This window comes from Scardinius erythrophthalmus (genome assembly GCF_964197995.2).
Source record: "Scardinius erythrophthalmus genome assembly, chromosome: 1".
Lineage (NCBI taxonomy): Eukaryota > Metazoa > Chordata > Actinopteri > Cypriniformes > Leuciscidae > Scardinius > Scardinius erythrophthalmus.
This window is the reverse complement of record NC_138221.1, coordinates 47,472,172-47,499,204: the sequence shown is the minus strand read 5'-3', so window position 1 is coordinate 47,499,204 and position 27,033 is coordinate 47,472,172. Positions and strand designations below refer to the sequence as shown.

Genomic DNA, 27,033 nt, shown 5'->3' with positions numbered 1-27,033 from the left:
GAGTTGCATTTTCTTTTACATCATGTGGATGGCCATGTACATGTGCGTTGTGTATTTGGAGATGGCACTAGGAAGCACTGTGGGAAGATGACAAGCCGGTGGAGGGAGTGTGATGCTGCGGACAATGTTCTGCTGGATGTTCATATGGCCATCAATTTGACATTTGGCACTTATAAACATCAGTGCAGACCAAGTGTACCCCTTCATGGCAATGAAACTGCCTGATGGCTGTGGCCTCTTTCAACAGAATATTGCACCCTGCCACACTACACACATTGTTCAGGAATAGTTTGAGGAACATTAGGAAGAGTTCAAGGTGTTGCCGTGGCCTCCAAATTCCTCAGATGTGTCTGTTTTCCTTGGTTGGAATATGGCTGTAGTGGTGCTTTAAAGACCCCCAAATTATTATATTATTAAAAATATATTATTATTATTTTAATTATTTGCTATATCAGATTTTTGATGTAGCAAATATATTTTATATATTTATATATTTTTGTATATATATACACATGATTCAAAAGTTTGGTGACAGTAAGATGTTCTCCTTTTTTGAAAGAAATTAATGCTTTTATTCAGCAAGGATACATTAACTGTATGTGTGTGTGTGTGTATATATATATATGTGTATATATATATATATATATATATATATATATATATATATATATATGGTTATGGGATAGAAAATCGAAGATATAAGTAGTACTGAAATAAAATAAAAACAATAGTAGGCAACTGAATGTCTCCCATAAAAAAAAAAAAAAAAAAAACGTGTTTGTTCACTCGCAAAGGATTTCTTGTTTCAGACATGTACTATCTGATTAGCTGTCAGATTGTGTAACCACATGTGACAGTGAGGTTTTAAACTGCTACAAAAAAAGCCCAGAAAGAAAAACAGGGTATCCTAGTGATCCTGGGAAACTGAAAGCAAAAACACATGCTTCTAGATAGATCAAACCTCTGGGGAATCAAACAGCAGGTGCTCTAATGGGATGATGGGGCTGAAGACTATTTGGACAGCGTTGTTGTGAAGAGATGGTTCCGTGTGGAGATGGCCTTGGCCCTGAGTCACCGAATGACTTAGTGTGACAAAAGTGTCTTGTCAAAATGTCACACCTTTGCCTCCAGACTGCTGCTGTCCCCTAGGCTCAGACTTCAGCTTGTCCGCTGTCATCCATTTTGACACAGGACCTAGATTTGCTCTCAACATTGCGGCCTTGCAAACAAGTTCAACCAATAGAGATGCGAGGCTGGAACAGCGGGAAGTGGAGAGCGACTCGTGTTTGAGATTTCAGATTGCACACAGGAACAGATTGAGGGAGGGGAGAGAGTAAAGAAGTTGTTATTGTCAAGCTTTTTTTCAAGCGTTTGGTGGCTTCATTGAAGTCAACATTTATGCAAAGCTATTGTCTAGATGAGCATGTAGTCTAAGCAAGCAACAATTAGTGATTAGCGATAGCGGCAGACCTGTTCCAAACTTCCAACATCTGATCCAAGACCTACAGAGACAGCAACTTAACCATCTTAGATTCTCATAATTGACTGATTTGGAAAGTTCTACACTGGTAGCATCTCCCCACAACTCACAATTGGCAATTCATTTTAAAGTCAGCATGAAATGGAAATTCATTTCAAAATACATGTTATTGATCTTATTTGTGAACAATTCATCCATGCATGTTTTATTTATTTATTTTAAACATAATATTTATAGTATAGCCTAATTTTTAATCAAAATATCTTATCCTCCAGAAAAATGACAAATGGAATCTCTAGTGATGTATGCCGGGCTTCTCCACTCATTTAGTTCGCTTAAACCCTGTGACTTTCTGACATTTGACTGCAAGCTCGCATTCAGGTCTGCCTCCATCCAATCAGCAACCAGCCGTAATTTGTGTTGTCACCCGATTTGCATAGTTGCTTTAAAGAACTGATCGATTAGACAATGCAGACAGCATGTGAAAAAAAAATATTATTATTATTATGATTCTTATAAAAATGTGCAAAAAAAAAAAAAGCTTTCACAGATTCAAGAAGAGAATTTCGTCTAAAAGAGCACTGCCATTTTTTGCTCTTATTCTTTTCTTTTTCCTGACTGCGCTACTGTGATGCTGATGTTGGAATTAAATGCATTAGAGATATTAACAAGCACATTAAATTAACTGCTGGGCTGCTGTAATGATCGTAATGAAAGGGGTGATTGCTGAGAGCTGAATGGGCATGTAATGTTAAAAGGAGTGACACCAACCTTCTGAGAATACAAATCCGGTTAAGAGTCAGAGTTCTCCATCACTCATCGGTGTTTTACTGTTTATGGTTATTTACTGCTTTAACATTATTTTACACTTTTATGACAGAATGGTAGATATCCTACCATGCCTAAGAATTCCCCTTAAACATGGTAAAATCACTGTAATGCCTGGCCTCTCTAGACTTATTGCTTTAAGCAGTTACAGTAGTAAATCAGGTACGACTACAGGGCTTATTGAATATTAATAAAATGACAGAACAATTAATCTTCATGAGCAAGCTAGTAAGTTGTATAATTGTGTACTTCCCCATTTTTTAGACCCTGTTGACGACATATATTTAGATTGTCCTCAACAAAGTTCACAGGATTTTGGATGGATGCATAGTGGAGGAATAGAGTTTAGAGAGAGAGAGCGAAGAAAGAGAAGCACTGAGGGATCACACAGTTGAAAGTCAGTTAGATGGTAATTAAAAAAGACAGGAACATTGGATCTCCAGCTGGGCTTGACGTGACTGGTAGAATGCTGCCATTAGTGAAGCAAGCTCTCTGCCTCCCTGCTCTCCTTACAGCCACTAAATTAGCTATAGAGATGGAGACAAAATAGGAGACGAGGAATTAAAGTAACACATTCCAGGAGCAACGTGACCGTGACAAATATTTATCTTAAGGAGGGTAATGCGGTGGATATGTGAGATGATGGTGGGTAGAAGGGATAGATTCCTTTCCAGGGAGAGGAAAACAATGGATTGGTGAAGGAAAGATGAGAAAGGTCAAGGGAAAGAGAGATGTAGGTTTATGGATTGACTTTGAGTGTGTGTTTGAGCCAGCAAAGCAGAACTCCAAAATAGACCGAATAGGATACAGATAAAACCAGCGGTTCATTGAGGCTTCATTCATATTTTTGTAAAGTAACTGCTGTAACGGGAAATGGTTGTCATAAAATGCTACACGTAAAGTAATATGCAAATAAAGTCTGGAAAGCACGGAAAATTAAGTACTCTAAATCATGAAAAATTCACTTTTAAAAAGTTGCCTATACTTTAGGGGATTCAGGTTTTCATACCAAAGATTTTGTTTGTTAATAATGGTTTAATATGTTTGATTTTTGTTTAAATTAATAAATATTAATACATTTAGCAAAATGTTCGAAAATTTGGATAAAGTCATTTGGCAACAATGGCAAGAGAAATAATAACAACAAAACTAAAACATAAACGTCGAACTGATGAGGTGGATGTGTCTACTACATTTATGCATTGCTATATCACATGTATCTGACCAATCACAGAATGTTTTTATCTGTGCTAATTAATTATGCAGGAACTATAGAACAATGGAACATGGGCATATCTGAATTCATGAGGAAAAGCATCTTTAATAGGCCTACTAGTCATTAAGTATTGAGTTTTTTGTCTTGCTATTAGTCTTTTTTTTACTCAGAGAAATGATGTTCCAAAACCCATCAGCAAGTTGTATCTCTCTGAATAAGTTAAGTAAATAAGTACAGCATGTCTTGTGATTTCCTGATGTCCACTTGTACTTATAGTACTAATACTTGAGACACAACGGTAGTTACAGGGCCATGAAGCTGGACGTGGGACACTGAGAGCAGATTTTTACCAGCATGTAATTTTGCAAGAGGACTACTATTACCTGTGTTTATTTATTTATTCTCCTCCCCAGAACATTTTTTTAGATATTAAATACAAGAACATGCAGTCTGGAAAATCACTTATGTGGCAGATTCGGACAGGATTAAGTCCAAACCAATCCCATTCGAAATAAGGCATACTCCCTCCTTGCATGTTTTATGCAGTTGACATATTAATATTTAAGTATGTGGTCACCAGTGGCTTTTGTTCTTGTACAGAGTAGTTGACAGATGCTGCAAAACTCTAGCATTAGAAAGTAGCATTATCTCAGCTGTGGCACAGTGTAAAAACAATGGGTCGTACATTAATATTAATATTAGCTCAAATGATCTATAGGGAATTTTAATAATTAATCATGAATATGATTAATATTTTGTATGTTACAGTTACATTAATTTATCGCAGCTGAACTAGATTGATATATGAACGATTACCATAACGGGTTATGGTTCGTCATTAATACATCAATTGTTCTTATTTCAGCTCGAAGTTATGGGATAACTTTAATGGAATTAATTTAGTTATCAAACAATCTGTTTGTCCAGCGAACAGATTGTACGTAAGATTAAATTAACTCTCAAGGAAAATTATCCTTCTTACAAACACGAGAAAGAGTATCTTTTCCAGGCCTTGAAAAGACACTCTCGGTGTTTGTAGACTAAAATTAGGTTACTTAAATCGTAGCCTACCAAGGTAAAGCATATAGCTAAGATCGAACATTTCAGGGACTAAGTAACATGGGCAATTAAATCAGAGTCAGTCAAGGGCATATGGAATTTAATAATTGGACTAATACTACATCGAACTAAGGAATACAAGTTCTACAATTTACACGAGTAAATGTATGTACAGGACACGTAAACAAAATACAAGACTAAACGGATAACAGATGAGAGAGGGAGAGGAAGGGAGAAAGTGAAACTAAAGTTTCAGGACGAGAGAGATCACCGAGATGATCTCAGCATGGCAAAAATCACAGACAGTAACCCGTAAGAGACAACAAAGAAATCACATTGTAAGTTCAATTCAATAATCGATACTTGCATGCACATGGTTCTCTTTGTATTTGCTGAAGAAGAGCTCCTTTAAGAGCGGGGCGTGTTTCCTCGTATCTTCGGGGCGCGCAGTTTAAAGGTTCACTTTGAGTTGAAGTTGTCGGCTGAAGTTCGAAGACGAAACAAAACTAAAAGACTTAAAGAAAATAAAATATAAAGCCCCCTAAACGGGAGCCATTGATGGTCTCCCTGATGAGGAGGGTTCGAACAAGCAGGAACAAACAAGACGAAAGAAAATACCGGACTCAACTCAGCAGAACGCGGAGTGTAACCGCTTTTCTAGGGCACAGGAATTTCACTCCTCCCTGGGGCTTGAGCCAATTGGAATGCGAAATTCCAGGCGGGAGAAAAGTTCTTTGTCTCACTATGAGTTTGATTTGCATGTTTTATGGCAGTCTTAGGATCATGCCATTTCTACGTTAAACAATTATAACTGCAGTAAATGCATTTTATCATAATTTGGTATCCATATCTTTCCTACGGGTATATGGAGGTTTAATTCAAGACCAAATTTGGTATGTTTAAAAGCTACGGCCTAGAAGTACCTTCTTACTCTGTAAGATAAGTATTAAAAGTTCGATTAACAAACTGGGAATAAGACTAACCTAAAATGTGATGTGCATTTACAAGTGGGAATGAAAATTAGACTTTTTAAAAAGATCCACATGGCATATCTATGATTGCAACGGTGCACATCTGAAACATTATTCCTTTAAGGTTTACAAGAATACAACAACCCATCACAGAGAAGAACAATCGTGGAAAAGAGAAATTACATTCAGGTTTACATATTTCTTCAATGGTTATACATATAGAAAATGTAGGATTTAAGTAGGGTTAAAGATTAACACTGCTCCACTCCTAAAATCTTTGTTGCTGGACATTCCTTTAGGCAATAAAACAGCAAAGTGGGGGGAAGGCAATTGCCAGAGAATATTGTTGAACATTCTCTAACTAAAACACTATTGATTAAAGAATACATTTCAAAACCACACCTCTATTATAAAGCCAAACTAAATCACACATGCCTAATGTAATTGTACATAAATTAAAGTATATTCTATCCTAATTTAAACACAAAGGGATGTTTGTGTGTGTGTAGAAAGTTTCAAGTTTCGTTATCTCTCTGTGGTCCAGAGAGGGGAAAGGGGGGGTTCGGAATGTCTCTGAGGTGAAATTAGTGTCGTAAAAGTCAATTGGCCGACTAGCTGGAGCCAAAGCCTGATTTGCACTCACGAGTTCAAAGTGCACCAGCTTTTGTATTCAGGAAGAAATGTTTTTAGCAACACAGAGTATTTGAATTTGTTAATTCAAACCAACGACGAATGATTCGATAGCCAATGTTGTTACAACAGTAATGTTTACATACTTTCCTGAGGTTTGATGTTTTGACATCTCTTTCTGTATAAAGCTGGAATAATTCTGCTGCCTTATTGTTGGGTCAAATGTTACATCTCAACAAGCAATCATTTAATCTTGTTTTATTGGGGCCGCTCTCAAATGAGCCGTGCTCACATCAATCTCATGGAGAACAGCGTACAGTAGTGTTGTCTCTCACGGGCATGACATCCTTAGTAGAACATGTCAAATGAGAATCTAATTAATCTCAAGGGAAATTTTCTTTAGCGCATGATCTGCCTAGCACCACAGTTTATGTCACGGACATCAACTAATGTCTCAAATGTGTCTTGTTAAGGAGAGGTGTTTTATTACTTTTCTGAGCTGCATGGATTGAACTCACGATTTCCTCCTGGTTGGGCATAAAAGAGGCGAAATCCCATAGACTTACATTCAAAGAAGAACCCGTGTTTTATCTAGAGACCAGAATACCACAGAAACTTTGGTGGTTTCTTACTGGTTCAAGTCAAAAGTGCTCAGTCTTAATCAACCATGCAGAATACTGTAGTAATGCTCAGCTGCATGCTAAAAAATCACCCAGAATACCTTAGCTAACACCTACAACTCCTTAGCATTGTGTTTTTGCAGTTGAGTTTTGTCTAGCCACTGTTATTGAAATTACACATTTAATCTTCTCTGTAGAATCAGTTAAATATTATTTTTTTTTTTTGCACTGTCGTCCCTTTATCACACTTTCGCATACCAACTAAATATTATTAACGCATAACACATGATTATTCTGACAGCTTTGGTGATGTTCACTGTTCTAGCGAAAGCTAGATGCAAGAAAATGTCGCTACCTATTGCATAGCACTTAAATTGCCATTATGATTGAACTCTCATTGGGACAATAGCCTGTTAATCAGGCTATTTCATCCTGGCATATGAAATATAGACCAACAGATCATGGAGCCGCTGATGGGCCGTCACGCCAGAGCTGCGTCTTCCGCATGGCCAGCTCATTAGCGGCATATATTCAGCTCTTCACATCCACCGCCGGTATTCACCTAAAGAGTGACAGACCCCCACCTTCCGCTCTGCAAATTACCATCACAAAATGCCCCGGACTCTACCCATTAATAATGCAATTAGCTCCCTTTCTCCTGCCCGCCAGCTACTATTGTGTGGCCTTTGAGTCCTTCGGCACATTTGTTTCTTCTCCCATGACACCTGCGCTAGTCGCTCGCACTTTGTCATGACTGACTCGCAATGCTCTGAACATACCGGCGAGAATGTTGAAATAGCTTGTATTTTTGGTGATGCTCAAAATCAGATGAATAGTCAATAAATTTGGTGCCTGAATTAAGTTTTGATTGAGTTTCATCTCATGAATTCAGTGGCACAGGGTCTAATTTTCAGTGATGAAGAGGCATGTTAGAGGTGTTATTTATACCCCACTTGTAGTGGCATTCATTAAACATAATGATGAGCAAATGAGCCAAGTCACGTCAAGATGAGAACCGTTTTTCCTCAAGTCTTGCCTTTTCCTTACATTGTTCTTTCTCGCGTGCTATTATTAATTATCTCTGTTGTCCAGTCTTCCACCACTTTTCCATGTTTTGTCTTCTTTATCTAATCATTCATCACTTCTTTTTCATATCCTGAAAAAGGCAGAGGTTGTGTTAACTGAAAATTTACTGAATTGATTTAAAAAATGTTTTTGACCAGACAACTTTTTTTTGTCAAAATCTAAAGTTTTTTTAAAATTCAATAAATAACGAATGATTTTGATGCACCTTATTTTCACCTTCTGAGAATTTTTTTTTTTTGTATAATAATAAAAAAGCATATTTAGCATTTTTTATTTTTATATATAGAACAATTAATAGAACAATTCATGCTAATTTCCCCTATTTTTACAATTTGATTACCTTTGATTACCAGGTTATTGACATCAGTGCATTATTAGTATGAATTATTTTAAATTCTTGAATATATTACCATTGGGAACATCAAGACTAAGGACTATCTTACACCCTGCACAATGCAGCGCCAAGCACAACGCAAGTGTTTTTTGCTAGTTTCAGTCCAACGCAGTTATCCTTTTCACGTCCTGCGCCACATTGTTTAAATAGCAAATGCATTTGCGCCCATTTGTGTGTCCATGGGCGTGCTGGTCTGAAAACGAGGTATGTTTTGGCGCATTGTTGGCGAGTTGCTATTTTGAGGCAACAGAAATAGACTGCGCCATTGACCAACTGAAACCTGGTCTAAAGTCAATGGCGCAATATTTTTTTTGTATTTAATGAGCGCGTTAGTAATGTGCGCCTATAGGCGGGTCCACAACGCGTGTACACTCTGCTTATTAAACACACAGAGACGCACAACAGCACACAAACATGCCATATATTTAAAATAAAAGGATTACAATGTAAAAGATTATAATTGTGTAGATAAATATATGGTGGAATCCGGCTTGTCCCGTAGATGGTCTGCTTGCGCACTTTTACTTTGTGCACGAGCAGTTCCGTTTGCGCTCTGGAGACGCGTTTTGTCTTTGAACTATCAAATTCCATCATGTAAATAGCGAATCTGCCAAGGCACGAGCTCAACTAGCATTTAGAGGGAATGGGAGATGAGACTCTTATTGGTTTAACGCACTTAAATCCCAAAACACACCCATTACTAATGCCATGCTAGACCATGCGCCTGGTGCACCGACCATTTTTCCTGTCGTTAAACTAGCAAAAGTGGATTCGGACATGCCCTAAGTGAACTTGGGCCGTGCGCTTTAGACCATGCTCTTATATCGTTAAAATAGGGCCCTTGATCTACATATGGAAATGTCAAGTCAAGTCAAGTCATCTTCATTTATATAGCGCTTTTAACAATGTAGATTGTTTCAAAGCAGCTTTACAGAGATAAACGTATAATTTATGGTAACAGAGATTGTTTTGGCTTTATAGCGGTTCTTTAGTAAAGTTATTTTCCAGCTAAATGTAGTTTTGATTGATTCTCTTCCGTGGCAACAATCATTTGTTATTAAATTTGGGGCCGCTAAGACGACACCATTCTCTCTACACAGACTTTAAACGCGAACCTGTGAGAAACGCTAATGGCGTTCACATGCGCATTAAGAATTGGTTCTATAGTTATGTGCGTTTGAATATATGTGCGCAGGTTTGGAATTCCCTACAAACCAAGCCTAAACAAAGTACTGGTGTTTGCTTATAATTTTTGATACAGAATTTTATTTTATTTTATCAATTCGGGGTAGATACGCGAATTGAGTTTCCGACAACGCTTTATCTGTAGAGTGGTAAAGGGATCCTCCATAGGGAGAGACTAGTTGGCACTTCAGCAATGCGTTGTCATCGGGTCCAGGCGAAGGTCCTTCATCAGATCTGGGTACGGCCTGGATCCGGCAGGCTGCGGGAAAACCTCGGGATAAACAAAGACACTAAAATTAGCGTAGATGCCATTCTTCTTATGATGTAACGAGTACATCAGGATTTATGGGAAGTGTTCCTGGTTCCAGCTGACCTAATCTATGCAGCCTAACATTGAATTATAGAAGTCTATAATGTATTATGTGAAAGCTAGGTCAAAGAGATGTGTTTTTAGTCTAGCTTTGAACAGAGTGTGTCTGCTTCCCGGACAATGTTAGGAAGACTGTTCCAAAGTTTTGGTGCTAAATAGGAGAAGGATCTACCGCCAGCAGTCGATTTTGATATTCTAGGTATTATCAACTGGCCGGAATTTTGAGATCGCAATAGACGTGAAGGACTATAATGCGTTAAGAGCTAGATGTAATGGTGTATGCGTCTATATAATATTTTGGAAAATGAAAACAATGATGGATAAAAATAGAACATGATGGAAAACTTTCTCAGTCCGTCAAAGGGACGGATAATGATCTGACACTCCGAGTGACAGCAGGAGAAAGCGAAAGACAGTCTTCAGTCCCAGGCTTGTTATGCTTTGCTGCACTCGGGTCATCTGATCTGGCTTTGGACACTCTAAAAATGTAAAATGGATCATGTCTCTCTTAGATCCGTGTGAAATATGAATGAAGGTCTTGAGCTCCAGGGCTCTCAGAATCACTTAACTGCCATGTACTCCACCAACTCGCATAAAAACTATCCACACTGTTTCCTCTCGCTTTTACCTATTTTTTTTACCCCACTCTAAGTTCAGGCTCTGCTGTTGTCCAGCTCTGTTATTTCATTACACTAGAAAAGAAAAGTGAGATATACAATAATTACCCCATGTCACATTCTTTATGCAGTTTTGAAAAATAAATTGTGTACAGTGTATTTGTTTTAATTCTAAAACTGCTAAAAAGTTTTCTGTTTGGGTCAGAGTGTTGGATAAGGTTAGTCTATATACTTATAATTAACTTGTGTGAGTGTATTAGATATAAGTAAGCTTGCTGATTAGCTGTTGTTCTATAATATACATTAAAGTGAGAGAAAACATTGCTGTGTTTGGTGTTTGTTTAAATGGTCTGGTATGCCAACTACTGGCTCAACGAGTGACGTGAGTAAAGCCGGGTGCACAGTGCACACCGTGCGATTTTGGAAATCCTAAAAGGATCTTAGGCTAATGACATGTTTACCGACAGCCGATTAATGACCGTTGCGATCAAATTTTTTTTCCTCAGACGAAATTCTGGCATTGTCAGAATATTTGACTCTCAGTCCTGCAGTGTGACTTCTCCTACGACGACCGTCAAATTGTCTTAGTTTTTCAAGACAAGCCATGACCAAAATTAACTTTAGAGATTTCTTTGTAGCCACCATTTCAATCCTGCGTGTAATGCATCTCACTGTCACCGTGCCATTGATTGATGATGTAAAACTCCGGACAAGTTTTCTTGCATGTGTCCGTTTTTAATGCGTCTTGACTGTTGTACAGTGTGACAAGCAACAATCGTAAAGGACTATTATAAATCAGTGTGCTCTTGGCTTTAGACTAGTGCAATCAAATTTTTGAAAGAAAAATCCTGTTTGAAAACCGTAATTTCTGTAGTTCTATTTGGTGCCATACTTAACCTCAAAAGTGTGAAGGACTTGCTGGAAAATATGACTCTTTTTCCTCTCTTAATTCCAGTAAAGAGTGAGCAGGAAACTTGCTGAGGGAAGTTCTTTTCCATTCGCATGGGTTCCCTTCATCGCTTTTATCTCTTCTGCTCTCAGTGCCAGGAGCAAACATTGTGAAAGGAAAGGTCAAAAGTGACGCAATGAGGGAAACATAGGGAAATATTTGAAGACAGGGAGAAACGGAGAAGGAGGGAACGAGTGACAGATGGCCGGAGGGAGGCTGGTGTCGCTGTCATACAGAAGTTCATTTCCTTTGTCACTTTTACTCTCTCTCTGTTTGTTTCTACTCTCTATCCACCTGTCACTTGTGTTCAATCACTTTTCTGTTCTCATCAGTCACTCTCATATACTCATATACATTATCTCAGACACTTTCTGACTATCCCCTGCCAAACGACGTATTTTTAGGTTGGGTGTCCTGTAGCATTTGAAGTGTTGTGAGATAAATACATGTAGATGTCCAAAACAAATGATAGATGTCCAAGAAACAGTATAGTCAGTTGTTTCATATTTGAATGAGAGCGATCAAAACACATGGTGCTTGTAGGAATGAAAGGCTCAGCTTATAGTTTGAAGACCCTTCTCAATGGAGACATTTCATAGATGTAGACTGCATAAATTGTATGCCTGTTTCCTATATAGCTTCCTGGAGCATTAAGTGAACTCACTTGGTAAAAGGACTTGGTATAACTCAAGGGGTCAAAATGTGTCTAGTTAGCACTGAAACATCTTGCAGTAAAAAGCATCTTTCTCTCTTGACAAGTTCTAAATTGTTGTGTATTCGGAAAAAAAAAAATTATATTGATAAACATTTTATATATCAAAATAGATGTTTTAAATGCTATGTACAGCTCAAGCTGCAGAACTGTGCGCCCATGAGCAAAGATGACAGATTTGTAATCACAACTGGCTTTAAGATGAATGGGAATCTTTTTCTTGTAGGGTTAATGCAAAATCTATAAAAATGTTGGAAAATAATACTGTATCAGTCAAAATCGTCTTTAACTTTGTTTATTTTGTGTGTGTGTTTTTTTTTCTTTCTTTTTTGCCCAATGAATCACACTCAAAATACGAGGCGGAGAGAGAGTTTTTAGCCATAACTGTACAACAGAGTACAAAAGAAGAACTTACTGTTGATCGGCACAGTAAGAAGAATGAAGTCTAACACCCCATCTTTTTTTATGGGTAGTGTGTCTTGCTTTTGCCTGTCATCTCCTCTGATATGAGTTTGAGCGGCTGTAGTTGATACACACTGCGTCATCTTATATTTTAGTTTTTAATGATGGGTGGCAACATTAGTTAAGGTGCAATACCGCTACCTACTATGTTAGATTGTCAAACAGATATAGGTACGGCTGCTCTTTTATGGCAAAAATCATAATCACAATATTGAAATCACAATTTTTTTACACCAGTGTTGGTGGGTCTTATTTCATGATATGAGTAATCTTAAAGATCATTGAAATTTCACAATTATCGATTCAGCGACTTCAGCAAAAACTAATACTAGGTTAATTAATGTAAGTAAAAAGTTAACAGTTAGCAATACAGTAAGAACAAAGAAACTAATTACAAACAACAAATAAAAAAAAAATACAAATTAAATAAACAGTGTTTTAGTTTTTTCAGGAAGATGTACTAACAGTGGTATTCAGCTAATATGTGCGCTGATATGAAGGAAAGGAAGATGCGCTGGACGGAATGCGGCAGCAGCACAATAATCGATTTAGCTCGATTATCTTGTTTTCATAATTGTTGGAAGCCAAAATCGAAATATCAATTACGATTCATCGATAAATGTGTAGTATTAATATTATATCAATATTTCATTTTCAAAATATGATTGTTACCATCATATGTCACATATACCAATATATTGTGACACCCCCAATATAAATCATGTCTTTTAAAGTTCTAGAAAACTTTTGTTGGTCTGTACAAGCCACTTAAGTACAGAAAAGCAGCAGTTTGAGGTCACAGGAGAGCTTAAACATAGAGGCCGCACACGTAAAAGCACACTCTCCCAACATGAAACAGGCCAAGATCAAACCTTGCTAAGCGTTCTGATACACACAGATAAAACACCGTCATGATCAATAGATCAAAGCCTTCTGGGACACTGGAGGATCAATTAGCACCCAGCTGGTGAGAGAGTGTGTGTGTGTTAACATCTGATGAAAGCAGAAAGAAAGCATCCCAAATGCCTCTTTTTCTAGAATGCATCACATCCTGGTATTTATGACATCATAACCTCATTATCATCCTCATTGTCGTGTTATTGCTTTGGAAATGGGGTTCATACGAGCTCAGTCTGTCTCTCCATCAATCTGCGGCGTGATCTTCAGTTCTTCTGACACATGAGCGGCACGTATAATCAAAGCACTCGTGCACTCTTTGCATCTCCCATTTTGATTCCCCTTGCAGGAGAGACACTCTGTTTAGCTCAGTATCTAAGGAGGCACCTCATCTGATCCTGTTGCTGTGGCAACAGGGCCCGGCTACTGTTAGGGTCCAGTGCAGCTTAACATCTGGGAGACAGACAACTCCCTTCCTCTCCTTCACTCTATTCTCGCCCACTCTTACACCCTTAAGACTTGTGTATGAGTGTGCATTTGTGTGCAGACGTGTAATTACGTCACTACTGTGACATTCATGATTGTTGTGCTCCGTCTAGATGATTTTTAACTCAGGAACCATTATTATATGTCTCCTTTTTCCACTAAATTATATTTCCACTAAAAATATTTTTAAAACAAGGTAAATTAGTTTGAAGCAAAATTGTGTATTAAGATTTGTTGTCAGAAAACTTATCTTGAATTTAACATTTTTCTTCATCCATTTGGATGATGTTTTTGTTGATTTAAATCTAATAATGTAAAAAAAAAAAAAAAGGAAGAAGCAATGTGTCAGTGGGCAACTCATGCCCACCTCTAATTTAAAACGGCCTTTGAGACCAAACATGCTGGGAAGCTAACCAGGTTTTGAGATGTAGTGTGTTTTTACATGCCCTGTCCCATCTGTAATTTTAAAGATTATTGTTTTTTGATGGATCATGCAGGAAGCATCACATTCAGTATTCACATCTAAGTGTGACACTGGATACAACTGGGATACAAGGTGTTCAGTTCCACTGCAGTGTTTTTTTTTTTTTTTTTTGCAAGAATCGCTGCACAATGTCCTCTCTTCACCTCTGAAAAACTGCATGGATTTTCAAGCCTTAAATGAAAACAACTTAAACATACTTTGCTCTTTGTTTGCCTGTGAATAAGCTGTTTATTATTGCTCTAGGCTTCTCATAAAATTACAATGAAATTTCTATCATTAAAAATTTAGATGGAAGAAAACAATTGCAGCAGAACCAGCTAAACTCATCTGGGCTTGAGTGTAATGCTCATAGACTTGCAGAACAGTGCTGAATGCCTATACTAGTGTGTGTGTGTTTTTTAGGCAGTGTTTCTCAATTCCAGTCCTCGGGACCCCTTGCTCTGCACATTTTGTATGTCTCTCTTATCTGACACACTCAGTTCAGTTCATGGAGTCTCTCCTAATGAGCGGATGGTCTGGTTCAGGTGTGTTAAATAAGGGAGACAAAATGTGCAGAGCAGTGGGTCCCGAGGACTGGAATTGAGAAACACTGGTTTAAGGCAAGATGAAGGAAAGTCTCACTCAACGTTAATGCTAATGTTGATCATTTTTAGAATATTTTGCAAATGCATGTTGCATTTAGTTATTTTTTTAGTCATCATCTGATTAAGGTGACCAGAAGACCATAATGAAATATGAAGACACATTGTAGGCGTGGCTGAGTGCCTGATATGCATGTTTCAACTAATTGGGCAATAGTGCAGACAACCCATATTCAAAAACACTTTAGTGTGATTTACGGTAACGTTTGGTTTTATTGTTTGAAATGTGTATATGTGGTAAAACCTGTAGGGGTGCCCAATCCTGTTCCTGGAGATCTACCTTCCTGCAAAGTTCAGCTCCAACCCTGATCAAACGATGTCCACAGTAGAGTTTTCAAGCATTTTCCAAAAGTTTCTCATCCACACTGAAACATTGGAAAAGTGTGAATTCTGAATTCACCTTACTGCAAATGCGTAAAACCTCATAAAAGCTCACTGAGATGATACAGATGGGACAGACATAAGTTCTCTTGCGATTCTTCTGGCAAGGATCATTTTATTTAACAAAATAACTCACCATTCACTAATTCGTCCAGTTCACACTCAGTCACCATTATATGTTTAGTAAAAAATGCAACTACCCTCATGTTTTGCCGCAGGACAACTGAATTGCAGGACTGTGATATGAAGAGTGTACAAAGTAACATATCTATAGCAAAGGCGTGACAGTGAATAGCACATAGATATCTGTCGGTACAATATGCTTTACATGACTAAACATGCGTCATTGTTTTCGAAAGCCTCCGTTTTCACAGTCCACACTGCAACGCAAAGATGGCGTTTTCAATTGCATCCACTTGGTAGAGAGTTTTCAAAAAAAGCCATCTCAGTGTGGACAGAAGGCAAAACAAAGAACAAGATGCATTTTTACACAAAAACATTAGTGGGGACAAGACCTAAATGAGATCTTGGATCAGGGTTGGAGCTGAACTCTGCAGGTAGGTAGGTCTTCAGGAGCGGGATTGGACACCCCTGCTGTAGAAGAATAATTAGCTTTGGGTTGTTGAATTATTGAAAATTAATTTACGACCCAAGTGTAATAGCTACAATACCATTTTGGGATGTGCATTAATTTTCAGTAGTAATTGAACAGTCAGTTGTGATATACAAGTAGGATATATATATAAAAAAATTATTTAATAGTGCCTAACAATTGTGCTTCCCTAAAATCAGCTGGGAGAGAATTCAGAGGGAATTAAAATGAGCTTTGTGTAAATGTGATTTATTTTTTAACAGAAATGAGGGCTAGCCTGCTGTTTCTTATCATTGTACTCACATCTCCATGATTCAGTGGTTTCGAGGTATGTCAGATTTGTGTCGTCTTCAGCTGCTGATGTACATGAATATTGCAGTGAGAGTTTCTGTCTTGACACGATGAAGCTGTTGAAGAGGTCAATGGTTTTAGTGAAGTGTGTACTCTATGTGTGTGTGTCTCACTTTGAGTTGTGACATCCAGCCAGTGTCTGCCTACTTTAGCTGGAGGCTCAACACACTGTGCTCTTGACCAGTATGTGCGAAGTGTGTAAGAAAGAAATATACTAAGAGAGAAATGATGGAAAGACCTGAAGTGATTTAGCAGAATGTGATAATACAGACTGGATTGGACTGACTGCATTTGGAGACTTCAGTACCCATGATACAGTGCTGCTGAAGTACAACTCGAGTGAATGTATATCTTTTTACCCTCAATAGAAGGCATTCACACAGGACATGTTCTTGTATGTAAAAACAAAACAAAAAACAAAACCTTGTCTTAGCACAACAGAATGTAACAAAACATGTCTCAACTTTGTGCACTTTGTTTTTTTGGGGTATTTCTGATTTCTAGTGTCAGAAAATGAACTTTTATTTTCAACCCGTCTGTTGCTTTTTCGCATTGGTCTGAATAAACAAATTGCTGACAAAATCTGTGCTGACCATTTGTGTTGGTGTGAACAGGCCTTAAAAGGTTAGTCCACCCAAAAATGAAAAATCTTTCCTCAATTACTAACTCTTATGTCGTTCCAAACCCATAAGGGGTTTTGTTCCTCTTCGGAACACGAATTAAGATGTTTTTAATGAAATCTGAGAGATTTCTGTCCTTACGTTGAAAGTCTATTAACCCAAAACTCAGACGCTTCAAAATGTTCATAAAAAGATTGTAAAAGAAATCCATATGAATCAAGCAATTTAAAGGGATAGTTCTCCCAAAAATAAAAATTAGCCCAAGATTTACTCACCTTCAAGTCATCCTAGGTGTATATGACATTCTTCTTTCAGACGATTACAATCAGAGTTATATGAAAAAATGTCCTGGCTCTTCCAAGCTTTATAATGGCAGTGAATTTGCGTTTCTGTTTTGAAGTCCATAAAAGAGCATCTATCCATCATAAAAGTGCTCCACATGGCCCCGGGGGGTTAATAAAGGCCTTCTGAAGCGAATCGATGCGTTTGTGTAAGAAATATTCATATTTAACACATTACAAAGGAAAATTCTAGCTTCCAGTCTTCTGTAGAGACACAACCGCTTTATATGATGAACAGATATAATTTAGGCTTTTTTCACATACATACATTGATCAGCAAACATACATAGATCACTCAAGTTTAGTAAAGCTCAAACATGTTTGCTTGACGTGTGAGAACCAATGAATATATTCTTGCGTATCAAGCAAGTATGGTTGAGCTTCCTTTTACCATATTTGAGCACTCTATGTATGTTTGCTGTTCAATGTTTTTCGAAGAAGAACGAAAAGCCTTATGAGTTTGAAACGTCATGAGAGTGATTAATTTATAACAGACTTTTCATTTTCGGGTGAACTATCCCTTTAAACGTACCTCTCAGTACCTTTCAGAAACCTTTCACCTTCTCTGAAAGTGAAGTCATGTGACCTGCTCTTCTCATTCCCATGTATCTTCAGTCAATAAAGAGGTTACTGCTTGGATATCAGTTTCTACTGTTCTGCTGATCATGGTTAATAATAGTTAGATAGGTTTGGAGAGATAACCTTGGATTAGAGGACTGGAGTGAGTTTTTAATTTTACTGGAAGATGAGTCTGCTCCCACAGACAGCTATGAGTCACCACGGCCTTCATCAACAGAGTTTCACACGGACACTCACACTTCACACCACACAATCCTCTAACGAGTGTGCAGCACGCAATCACTTGCACACACACCCAGTGTACCAGAAGAGCAGGCACAGTTCAAACTGCATGTGCAAACCCACACAATCAAGGACAATGTTGCAGGCAGAGTTCAGAGGTGCTCTGTGGATTGTACACAAGGGAGAACCACACTGTTTCACTTTACAGAGCTGTAGAGTACTCAAGGGACACGCATACTCGCTTTTATGGTGAGATAACGGTGAAAGGTTTTAGTTAACTGCTGTTATTAATCCTCCTCTTAACATCTCTTAACACCAATAACCAGAGCAAGTGTCGCACACTCTCGCTTCAAAACACACACTGCCCGCAAGCTCTTTACATACGCTCACTTAATGCTAATGTGCGGAGGGTGGTGGGAGTGCTTCTGGAATTTGTTCCCTTTTCCACTGAGAGTTGCGTGGTTAAAGCGGAACGGCAAAACGAGCGCAGAGGCAGTCAGCTGAGCAATGGCTGCGGTTGTTTGCACAGCTCCGTGTGGCTGTAGGTCGTCCGAGGCGAAAGAGGTTCTGCATAGCTTGAGCGTTCATTGGATAATGTCCAATCCCGCCTCAGAAGTCTCCATCAGAGAGAGAATGACTTGATGATGATGAGGACAGTTTGTGGGAGAATCTGTAAACCCTGTCCTTTTTTTTTTCTTCTTCTTCCAAGCGCATTTAATTTGCTGATTCAAAGTGATTCAGTGAATCAGTGATTCATTGTTGAGAAATACAGTATGATGCTTTTCCCCTCAAGGCTTCTGAAGATATTCTTATAAAGCTCTGTGAGCTGCCCTGCTGAAAAAAAAAGAGACTTAAAGGAGAACTCCGGTCAATTTTAACATTGAGCTAATTTTTTTGTCAATTTGGAGTGCTGTCAATACAGAGAACAACGACAAAAATCGGTGTTGCCTAAGGTGCTGTTATCCTCTTTTTAAAATTTGCACCCTGTTGACTTCAATGGGGTAAGTTTTAAACCTGCTTTTAGCCTCTTAACATCCTTGATGTGTCATTACAAGTGCACAGGTCATGTGAGTGATTCCTTCGGGGTGAACGCGGGTTAATCTGACTGCAGTAGATGTGAAAGAAATGGATAAAAATGATGTTATTTAAGCCAGCGCAAATACCTGTATTTACATCCTGTTTTCGGTTGAAGTCCAAAGTAGTCGATTGTCGAGTTCACGTGCATAGGTTTAGTTACCTATGATCACGCGCGTGAACTCGGCAATCGACTACTTTGGACTTCAACCGAAAACAGGATGTAAACACAGGTATTTGCGCTGGCTTAAATAACATCATTTTTATCCATTTCTTTCACATCTACTGCAGTCAGATTCACTCGTGTTCACTCAGAAGGAATCACTCACATGACCTGTGCACTTGTAATGACACATCAAGGATGTTAAGAGGCTAAAAGCAGGTTTAAATATTGCCCCATTGAAGTCAACAGGGTGCAAATTTTAAAAAGAGGATAACACGGTGTAGGCAACACCGATTTTTGTCGTTGTTCTCTGTATTGACAGCACTCCAAATTGACAAAAAAATGAGCTCAATGTTAAAATTGACCGGAGTTCTCCTTTAATCCAGCCTAGAAAAACTTGCTGGTTTTAGAAAGGTTTTGGACCCTTTTATGCTTTTCATACTCTCATTGCTTTATTGGGTAAAATTATTTATTTTTAATTAATGCATTATTTGTATTCATACTTTTCCACACTGAATGCAATGCAAGTTAATTTATAATCTATATTTCTGTCTCCCATCATGTATGTATTTTTTTCACTAATCCGGTCGCAATGTATTTTAGGATTGCCTTTTATCATGGATAAAAATGATGCTGTCTCTAAATTTGGCTAAAATTAGGTATCTTAGAAGGCATGAATTAAATCAAATCTAAATCGTATGTGCAATTAAAAACATGAACTGTTGCGTGATGTATGTATAACGAGTAGTTCCCTACATTATTACAGGAAGGCGGTAGAGTACAGCGTGCAAATATAGCCAATTAAATTGAGTTCTCTTTCATATCTTGTGCTTTAACGGACACATTCACACAAAATTATGTCAAAATGCCCATATAGGCAAGTATCCTTGTGAAACATAGTCAGTTATGTCTTAAGTGGACATAAACAGTTGAAAAGAAAACGCGTCTTTAACAGTATGTGACAGCAGCCAAAAAAAAAAAAACTACTGCTGTCTTTGTCCTCAATGTTAATCAAACAACAAAAGACAGAGAAAATCACTCACTGCTCTTGACTGGTTGAGCAAGCTGGAGCAGCTCTAAGAACACAAAGTGATCTGTCTACACCTTTTCCTCCCTCTAATTCTGCTTCAGTGTGTCTCACCCTCTATCTACCACTGTCTTGTCCATCTTAATGGCAAATCCAACAATGTTCCAGTGCCTTTGGATTCTTTCACCTCAGGGTGCCAATTATAGCAAGCCGTATCTTCATCCTCCTCCTCCTCTGTCGTCTCTGTATTATGTTGACTCAAACATAAGCTGTGTCTGTCTTAATCAGCTAGCACTTGTAACTGATGGAGCTGCTCTCAAAATGAACTTGTTTCATCACTAATTACACTTATCACACACCTCTCCTATCTCTCTCTCTCTCTCTCTCTCTCTCTCTCTCTCTCTGATGACATGTGCATTGGCATACATGCTGTGCTGTTTTCCTGATGGGTCTCAGGAGGCCTGATTGTAAGTGTCTGTGATTGGCTGTTGATACTCTGACCCTCCCCTTTCTCTGATAGGAGCTTTCTCATATATCATGCTTGATCTTATGATTGAGCCATTTTGCATTCTCTGCTCTGATTTGTCAGACAGCCCACTCTTTTGTAATTGAAAGAAGCGGCCATTACCATATTTGAATTCCAGCTCTGGAAGCTTCCTCAGAATGTTTATGCAGTGATACAAACAGTAACGATGGTGTCGGTTTTACCTAATTAATTCGAGCATGAGTCCACATCCTTTGGAAACTCATGAAAAGTGGATTTGCTTTAGCAGCATAGAAAACAGCGTCTTCCCAGTATGTCAACAACATGAACCAACTCTTCCAGGCCTCAACTACAACTACAGTGTTTGAGGGTGGGTCAAAGTAGACCACCAATGAAGACTTTAGGCTGGCATTATGCATATACAGTATTTGTTACAAACCTACATAGGTTTGTGTTGTGCAAGATATACTGATGAATCGTTTCAGGCAGTTAAGAATCGGTTCTTTCTTTTGGGAGACAGTAGCCGCGTTTCCATTACCCTTCAAATTGCGAATTGAAAATACGCCCAATGGAAACACGTCAATTTCGCAAAAACTCCCATTTATCGCAAAAAAGTTTTTACGCTCGCATGAGGTGGTTTTTCAGGCAATTCAAAAAAGAAATATTTCGCAAAACTGCAATGGAAACAGTTTTTGCGCATTTACAGGTCACCTGACGTAGATGACGTGGTATGTTTGGACAGAATACGAGACAGAGTTCTTTATTAAATTCATAATAGACAGAAGAATTACAGGAATACTGGATTCTAAACCTCAAAGAAATGCCACAATCAAGATCTCAAAGCAGAAATGAGTGATAAACTCCCAGAAACACCTCATATGTGCCGCTCTCAAGCATAAGGGTCTTTCCTTGCCATTAATGATTGGATAACACACGTCTCCTTCGATTAATAATAATGGCCAGTGCGGTGGCTGAGATATACATAAACCTACCAACGTCCGTTGCTATGATTTTTGGAATTACTTATCGCGAGAGGAAAAAATTAAGTTTTAACATCAGTTAATGGAAACGCCGTCATTTCACAATAGTTTTTTGTTGACATTTTGAAAAAATCGCTAGAGTTTTGCGCAAATCTGTAATGGAAACATGCCTAGTAACTCCATTTATCACGCACTTTGATCTTTGAAACTCTGAGGACCTTTTATATTCCCAAACAGCTATATTACAAACTAAATGAAAAGTAATATCCAAAAAAGCATAACAAGGACACTTAAAAACAACTATGTATCTGTATGTCCCTGTGAACTATATACATACACTCACCTAAAGGATTATTAGGAACACCATACTAATACTGCGTTTGACCCCCTTTTGCCTTCAGAACTGCCTTAATTCTACGTGGCATTGATTCAACAAGGTGCTGAAAGCATTCTTTAGAAATGTTGGCCCATATTGATAGGATAGCATCTTGCAGTTGATGGAGATTTGTGGGATGCACATCCAGGGCACGAAGCTCCCGTTCCACCACATCCCAAAGATGCTCTATTGGGTTGAGATCTGGTGACTGTGGGGGCCATTTTAGTACAGTGAACTCATTGTCATGTTCAAGAAACCAATTTGAAATGATTCGAGCTTTGTGACATGGTGCATTATCCTGCTGGAAGTAGCCATCAGAGGATGGGTACATGGTGGTCATAAAGGGATGGACATGGTCAGAAACAATGCTCAGGTAGGCCGTGGAATTTAAACGATGCCCAATTGGCACTAAAGGGCCTAAAGTGTGCCAAGAAAACATCCCCCACACCATTACACCACCACCACCAGCCTGCACAGTGGTAACAAGGAATGATGGATCCATGTTCTCATTCTGTTTACACCAAATTCTGACTTTACCATCTGAATGTCTCAACAGAAATCGAGACTCATCAGACCAGGCAACATTTTTCCAGTCTTCAACTGTCCAATTTTGGTGAGCTCGTGCAAATTGTAGCCTCTTTTTCCTATTTGTAGTGGAGATGAGTGGTACCCGGTGGGGTCTTCTGCTGTTGTAGCCCATCCGCCTCAAGGTTGTGCGTGTTGTGGCTTCACTAATGCTTTGCTGCATACCTCGGTTGTAACGAGGGGTTATTTCAGTCAAAGTTGCTCTTCTATCAGCTTGAATCAGTCGGCCCATTCTCCTCTGACCTCTAGCATCAACAAGGCATTTTCGCCCACAGGACTGCCGCATACTGGATGTTTTTCCCTTTTCACACCATTCTTTGTAAACCCTAGAAATGGTTGTGCGTGAAAATCCCAGTCACTGAGCAGATTGTGAAATACTCAGACCGGCCCGTCTGGCACCAACAACCATGCCACGCTCAAAATGGCTTAAATCACCTTTCTTTCCCATTCTGACATTTAGTTTGGAGTTCAGGAGATTGTTTTGACCAGGACCACACCCCTAAATGCATTGAAGCAACTGCCATGTGATTGGTTGATGAGATAATTGCATTAATGAGAAATTGAACAGGTGTTCCTAATAATCCTTTAGGTGAGTGTACATCTACATATAATAAAGTAACATCCTACAATCTTAGAGAAGAATGTATAAAAGCTGTCAATGGGGCGATACCCTTACAAAAGCTACACCTTTGTACCTTATTTACCTCAAATTTTGCAACCGACTAGTCTAACCCCATCCCCCTGAGACAGTCTTCATATGCGATTCATTTGAAATGACTATTTAGACTATTTAATCTATGAATAGTCAAATCCCATACTGAATGTCGCTAAAAACAGGTCAGATACATGCAATGTCCGTGTCTTGCATTATGATCATTGTATATAAAACTTGCGCTTTCACTTAAGCAACATTAGCCATTATAGACATATTTATTCAAATGAGCTGAATCAAAAGGCAGCACAGGAACAATAAGTTCAAATCCAACAGCCTATTATAAACAGATTTCCTCAAATAAAAGTTACACAGAAATCAGCATGTTAAGGTATTGTTGTTTGTTACCACGGCAACCACTTGCGTGTCTGGGTTTGAATGTGCTTCTTGTGTATGAGAAGTATTTGTACACATGGTGGGTGGCAAAATCGCAAGAAAAGCTTGACTTGTGCAGCACAATTATACATTTAAGCGAATTCTCTTCGTTATAGCAACTGTTGATATAGCAACTGTTCAAGTGTCAAGTAAGTTTCATTCATAATGTTTCTCATTTTAATCCAAAATAAAATTTCATACCATGTTGTCCCTCATAACCGGTAATATAACAAGCCTAAAGCTTAATTTTTATACTAGTTACACATGACACAGAAAAAATCTGAAAAGTTTTGTGTAGGCTTTCAAAATAATCTTGCTCATCTTCCGAGTGGACATTTCTCTCAACCGCCGCATGCAAAATCTGAGGTAAAATTATTAAAATAAAATAGTTAAATAAAATTGTTTTCCCACTGCATATATACACTTTTCAAAATAATATATTAATTTTAAGATGCAACATTAACATGATAGTAATTTAAACATAGCCTTGTAAAAAATAAATAAAGCAAAACATTAAATGTACAAAAAAAAAAAATGTAAACGACTAGTATTTCCAAATTGGCTAGCAGCAGCATTATCATTTAGTTGGCTAGTCTCACACATCCCTAGTATTTACAATATGATCTCTCCTACTATTTTGCATATTAAATTGGATTTAATGGGAGCGCAAAACATTTTATTTTATTTTTGCATATATTTGGGCCTATGCAATTCATGGTAATATTAACAAATGCCAATATTTTATTTTTAAGATCCTTTTTCTCCCCTTGAATAATAAACAGTGTTGGAACTGTGTTTGTTTGCCACTTGATATCAGGCCCGGAAGCAAAATCAAGTGCAATTCTTCATCCTCACTGATCCCACTGTGTCTATCTACCTTTTTTCTCAATAACATTTTTGAGTGAAATGTTTTCCCTGTGTGCATGTGATTGTCTCATTTCACACTCCTTCAGCCTTCCCTCCATCTTTCCTTAAATAAACAGGGCATTTTTTCTGTCAACCTATCGGCTTTGGCTCGTTCTCTCTTTCTCTCTCTCTCTCTCTCTCTCCCTCTCTCTCTGTGATGTGTTCTGTGAGATTGATTCTGTGCTCCTGTCCCTTTAATGTCATTTAAGTGTTTCTGTGGGCGCTTTTTCCCCTCTGCCAAAAGCCCGCCTCAGAACCTGATGAGGTATCAACAATAATATAAAAAAGAAAGGAGCAATTTCCTGCAGTAACCATAGCGAACGCTTTGCTGCATGATGCTGTTGCTTGCTTTACCCCTATGGGGGTTGCGGTCTCCATTCTAATGATTAAAGCAGGAACATGAGCCTGCAAGGCTTTTTACAATATTACACATGCAAGTTCAAAGTGTGGCCAACACTGTGGCAAATCCCTTAGTCTAATAGCACATGCATATTAAAATGTACTTCTTTTTTTTTTCTCATTCAAATTTTGGGTAAGGTTAAAAGCAAAAAAAAAAGAGAGAGAGAGAGAGAGAGAGAAATTGCTCATAAATCACATTTTACTGAGTGCCAGAAGCCTGTTTCCGGTGCAGTGCGTTTTTGGTACTGTAGGTCCTAATTAATTGAGGAATGTATAGCGCTGTTAGATCCAGCACAAAGTGAAATCAGCAGCCCTTTTGCCCTGTGGCTAACACAGTTCAAACACTAGAAAATGTTTCATGAAAACAGGAAATAAAAGGCAAGGGTTTGAGATTAGAGGCAAGATGGAGGGAGAAGGAGATAAACATGATGGAGTGAACGAGGAAGTTAAACTCGGAGGGGCAGACGGTATGTGCAAACAGAAGAAAATAGCTCGCTAAAAGGTTGACCAAGCCGGAGGAAAAGAGGGAGTAGAGTAAATTGAAAAAGAAATGGTCCATAAAGGTGAAGAGATGAGGCTTGTAGAGATTTAGTGGAGAGGCCTAAAGATTTCACTCCAGCTAACAGGCCTGAGGGAGGAGGGGTTTTCAATTTGTTTTGTGTTTCTTTGTGCTGTGCTTTCACTGTGAAGGTTGTATTAATTGAGTGGCCCAATTCATACATTACAATGTTTATTAATTTGTTGATGTTACATTGGCACGAATAAACTGCACCTTTCATGTAAACTAATATACATCTAAAATCCACATGATGTTATGTTTCTTGATGATTGATTGGTGAATATTTACAACAAGATTTATCATTTTTAGTGGTGTCAACACCCAACACCGCTAATAATGGAACATAAATCTGTAAAACTAATCTTGTTCCTGAATTTGAATAGGAAACATTAAATACTCATATAAATAAATCGAAACCCTAAACATTAAACTTCAGCATGGAACGCATTCTGCTAGCAATCAGCAAACTACATTGCTACACTATCATTCAAAAGTTTGGGATTTTTTGATATTTTTTAAAAACAGTAATATTGTAAAATATTACCATTTAAAATAACTTTTCTATTTTAATATATTTTATGTGTGTTGATGGTCAAGCTGAATTTTCATAAGCTGCGCGTACAACTGAATTTTCAGTATCATTACAGTCTTCAGTGTCACATGATCCTTCAGAAATCAATCTGCTCAAAAACATTTTTGAAAACAGTTGTGCTGCTTAATACTTTTATGCAAACCATGATACATTTTCTTTAATGAATAGAAAGTTCAAAAGAACAGCATTTATTTGAAAATGAAATCATTATAAATGTCTTTTATTTGTCACTCTTGATCAATTTAATGTGTTTTTGTTGAGTAAACGTTAATTAAAAAAAAAAAAAAAATTCTTACTGACTCCAAACTTTTTAATGGTACTGTACGTAGCATCTTGGTAGCAATTTTCCCATAGGTAAGCACCTTCTTCAGAAAATGAAAGTCTGTTTTTGTGTATTATTGCATTTACGTGTCTGCTGAAAAACATTAGCCTTAACATATGCTTCCTCACATGGTTCGAGCGCATCAGTATCATGGTGATCCTGCTGAACTGCATCACTCTGGGCATGTACCAGCCCTGCGAGAACATCGACTGCACTTCAGAGCGCTGTCAGGTTCTACAGGTCAGTATGAACACATACAGTCCTGCACACAAACTAGCTCTTTTGCAAAACCTTGTGGGCAACCTA

The 27,033-nt window shown here is 38.1% G+C and overlaps 1 protein-coding gene across 1 annotated transcript in view; it reads left to right on the top strand.

Annotated features, from left to right (window-relative positions):
- cacna1ia (calcium voltage-gated channel subunit alpha1 Ia) overlaps positions 1 to 27,033 on the top strand; it is a gene marked incomplete at its 5' end in the record, with an annotated part of 170,269 nt that overhangs the window by 26,643 nt on the left and 116,593 nt on the right. The window contains 1 exon segment of the mRNA XM_081383930.1: positions 26,835 to 26,967. Within this exon segment, the coding sequence (XP_081240056.1) occupies positions 26,835 to 26,967 (133 nt within the window).